The sequence below is a fragment of the Corvus kubaryi genome, unplaced genomic scaffold, assembly GCF_017639235.1.
Source record: "Corvus kubaryi isolate FWS band 111438036 unplaced genomic scaffold, C.kubaryi_AGA036_p1.0 68, whole genome shotgun sequence".
NCBI lineage: Eukaryota > Metazoa > Chordata > Aves > Passeriformes > Corvidae > Corvus > Corvus kubaryi.
Window position 1 is genome coordinate 23,106,403 of NW_024582056.1, and position 3,467 is coordinate 23,109,869.

The following is a 3,467-nucleotide window of genomic DNA, read 5'->3' on the forward strand; positions in this document are numbered from 1 at the left end:
CTGATCAAAAGACATCTTTAGAGGTAATAAAAAAGGGGGGGAAAAAGCCTCTTCAACGTGACATTAAAGGCTGCTGTTTTCCAGTGAAATGCACTGGCCAGATGCCTCGTTGCGTCCCATTTTGTTGACTTTTGTTTCGCGAGTGTCAGGTTCAGCCTGGATACGGTCTGACACACTTTTAAAGCAGACCATCCCTGCCCTAGCACAGCGGAGCTCCCTCCCCTCCCCGGCGCTGCCCTGGGCACCGCACACACGCACACGCGGACCCGCATGCGGAGATTACAGGACTGCAACAAAATGAAGTTTCTAGTTTTAAACGTGTTGGCAACGGCGGAGAGGATGGAGGCTGTCAGGCTCGGCGTGACACACCTCAGGAACTACGCCGATCCCTCCAGCTCCCGCGTACAAAGAAGTACAAACTACAGCCCCTGTCTCTTCCCCACCAAGGTGCTGCTCCCCCCCTCCCCGTCTCTCCCCCCCCCTCCGCCCCAAACCCCCGGAGGCAGCCACCCGGGGTGTTTTAAATCTGCGGCAGGGCTGGAGGAACCGCTCCCCCCGCGGCGATGCTTCCCGGCGAGTTAACCCCTCCCCTGCCGTGCCCGCGGCACCCCAGCGCGGGAGGCGGAGGGTGTTACCTGCGGAGCGCCGGGGTGCCTGCTGCTTTCTCCGCGGCATTGCTGCCGCCGCCGCCGCCGCCTCGCCGCCCGCCGCCGCAGAGTTTCCGCGCAGGACTCCTCTTCCGATCCCCCTCTTTTCATGCAGAAACAAACACACACCCGCGCACGCACACACACAAATAAAAAAAAATAAAATATGGGGGGGGGGGGGGGGAAGGAGGGAGGGAGGGAAGGAGGGAGGGGGAGGAAGGAGAAAAGAAAGCGGATTCAACTTCTAATTCTGCCTAGGAAGAGCGAGAGGGAGGGTGGGGAGGAATGGGAGAGAGGGAGAGGAGGAGGAAGGAGGAGGGGGGGGGGAGGAAGGAGAAAAAGTTTGGAAGGTTTCTCCTCTCGCCCGGTCCGGGTTCCCCCCCCGGGTCAGCTCCCGGCGCGGCGAGCGGGGTGCGCGGGGCGGGGGGGAAGGTGGGGTGTGGGATGAGGCAAGCCACAGACTGGTGACAGGGATGCCAATTTCCGCCGCCACTCCAAAAACTTGCTTAGGAAATGTTTTCATTTACAAGGTTAATTTTTCCTCCCTCTCTCTCTCTCACACACTCTCTCTCTCTTTCTCTCTCTTTTAAGTTCCTTATAAGACAAAGCTCTTCAGTCCTCTCGGCAGCAGCAGCAGCAGGGAAGATGCCAGTGGAGATGTGCAAAATAAATAAGATTTGATCAGTTCAATCTGTAGCCCAAATCCATTCTCTTTCTTTCGTTCCTTTTTTTTTCTCCTCCTTTTCCTTTCTCCCTTTCTCCCTCTCCTTTCCTTAATCACTTCTTCGTCTTCTCCTCCTTCTTCGCGGTGGAGAGCCGAGCAAGCGGCGGCGATGAGACGGTAAATTCAGTCACTCCCCCCCTCTCAGGCTTTCTCCGAGATCAAAGAGTCTCAAAGCGCAACTTTCTCGCTCGCTCGCTGGCTTGTTTCAAGCTCGTGGATTTGTGTGTTGTTGTTGCTGTTGTTGGGGGGTTTTTTGTTTGTTTGGTTTTTTATTGCGTTGGTAATAGTTTGTTCATTGTGCAAAAAACGAGGTCGATCCAGTCTCTCCTTCTCCTCCCAGCACTTAGTCTAAGAGCAAGGAAGCAAATCATAAAAAGGAGTAAAGCCCCCATACATACATATACACCGGATGGGAAATGTCAGTCACTCCTCCACCTTCCAAACAGTCACAGATCAAACAGTGTCACCACCGGAGAGGACTACTTTTCTCTCTTGCTCTCCCTTTTTTTTCTCTTCCACAAATCGAGGCTTCTTCTGCTACTAGATATAATGCAAACACATTTTTTATCATGGATATTTTTTGGCTGATCTTGATCTGCAACAGAAGAAAAAAAAAAAAAAAAAAAAAAAACAACACACACACACACACAAAAAAATTTGCCAAAACCAAGAAAAACCCCGGAGAGTGTGTGCAGAGAAGGAGGGGGGAGGAAGAAAAGACATTCACTGAGTGGGACAGATTAACGTGAACTGTCCCCCCCCCTAAACTCCTGGGAGAGAAAGAGATCCACTCTCCCTCTCTTCTCTTTTCACTGAAATATAACACACATTCGGATCCCAGGGCTCTCAGACAGTCTCAACTGATAGACAGACACATCGAGCTGCTTTTCCTGCTTCAGTTTGTTACTCCTCCTCCTCTTGCCCACGTCACCCTGACAATTACAAATAGGTCTCACACAAACCCATACCTGTCAATCTTTTTAATTGCTTTGTTTTCATTTTTTTCCCTTTCCCAGAGCTAAACAATATGACAAAAAAAAAAAAAGAAAAAAAAAAAGAAGTCTTAATACAGCACGGCATAAAAGATTCCTCATGTGAGACACGCGTTGAGGGGGTTGTTATTATAATCCACTTGCTAAAGTGCTGTGCAAGACGCATGTGCTGATTTAACTTCAGCAGAGGTCTTCTTCCAGCAAACTTAAAAAGAGAAAAAAAAAGAGGCAGGCAGGAGATGATACTTCGCCGTGGCACACGTCTACCCGGCATTGAATTAAAAATGATTTATGGGAGATTACAGTTCATCCTGACTTTAAAATACCAACAGATTGCAGAGCGAGAACTGCAGCATATGAAACATACTGCTAATACATTTTGCACAGTATGTGTCTGGGGATTTATATAATGTTAGCTGCGAGAACAGAAGGGTTCTTCCCTTTCTTTTTTTTTTAAGTCAAGAAAGCAAATAAAAACTACCCAGCTGATTCCTAAAGGAAAACATTTGGAACTGCAGTTTTGTTCTTTTTCGGGCTGAAGGGGATTTTCTTTCTTTTTACTACTGCACAATTAAGCATTGAGCTGTTTATACTGGTAGGATGGAGTTAATTCTGGGAACTACACGCGACACCAGTGCAACATCTCTATAACACTGCCTCTCTCCACGCAGTTGTACCAAGTTGGGACCAGCGGCTCTATCACAACATTGACTTCGGGCCCTTGACCCAGTTGCTTCCCTGCGCAGGTTCCCTCACCCAAAAGTAATCTACAGCGAGAGGTGACTATTTCTTTTTTTTTTTTTTTTTTTTTAAGAAGAAAGAAAGAAGCAAGGGGGGAAAGGAGGGTAAGATTTTTCTGGCAGTATCAGGGAGCGGGGGAAACCCCTGAGACCCAAGCAAACCGACAGCAGCCTGTTACCCTTCCCCTCCCGGCAGGACGGCGACGGCGGGAAGAGCTTCGCCCGTTTAAATCCCCTCCCGCGGCAGGCGCGGAGCCGCCGCCGCCGTCTCGGGGTTGATTCGTAGCACCTTGCGAGGAAGTGAAACGTTTCGCACGGAAGGGGCGGAGCGTCCGCCCGCGGGCAGCGGCTCCTCGGCGGCGGC

General features: G+C 50.4%; 1 protein-coding gene across 1 annotated transcript in view; it reads right to left on the minus strand.

Annotated features, from left to right (window-relative positions):
• Positions 1–2,691, minus strand: part of TSHZ1 (teashirt zinc finger homeobox 1) — a 57,167-nt gene extending 54,476 nt beyond the window's left edge. The window contains exon 1 of the mRNA XM_042048890.1: positions 636–2,691. Coding sequence (XP_041904824.1) covers positions 636–675 — 40 coding nt within the window. The 5' untranslated portion in view covers positions 676–2,691. The remainder of the gene's footprint in view (positions 1–635) is intronic.
• Between the last annotated feature and the right edge of the window lie 776 nt (positions 2,692–3,467).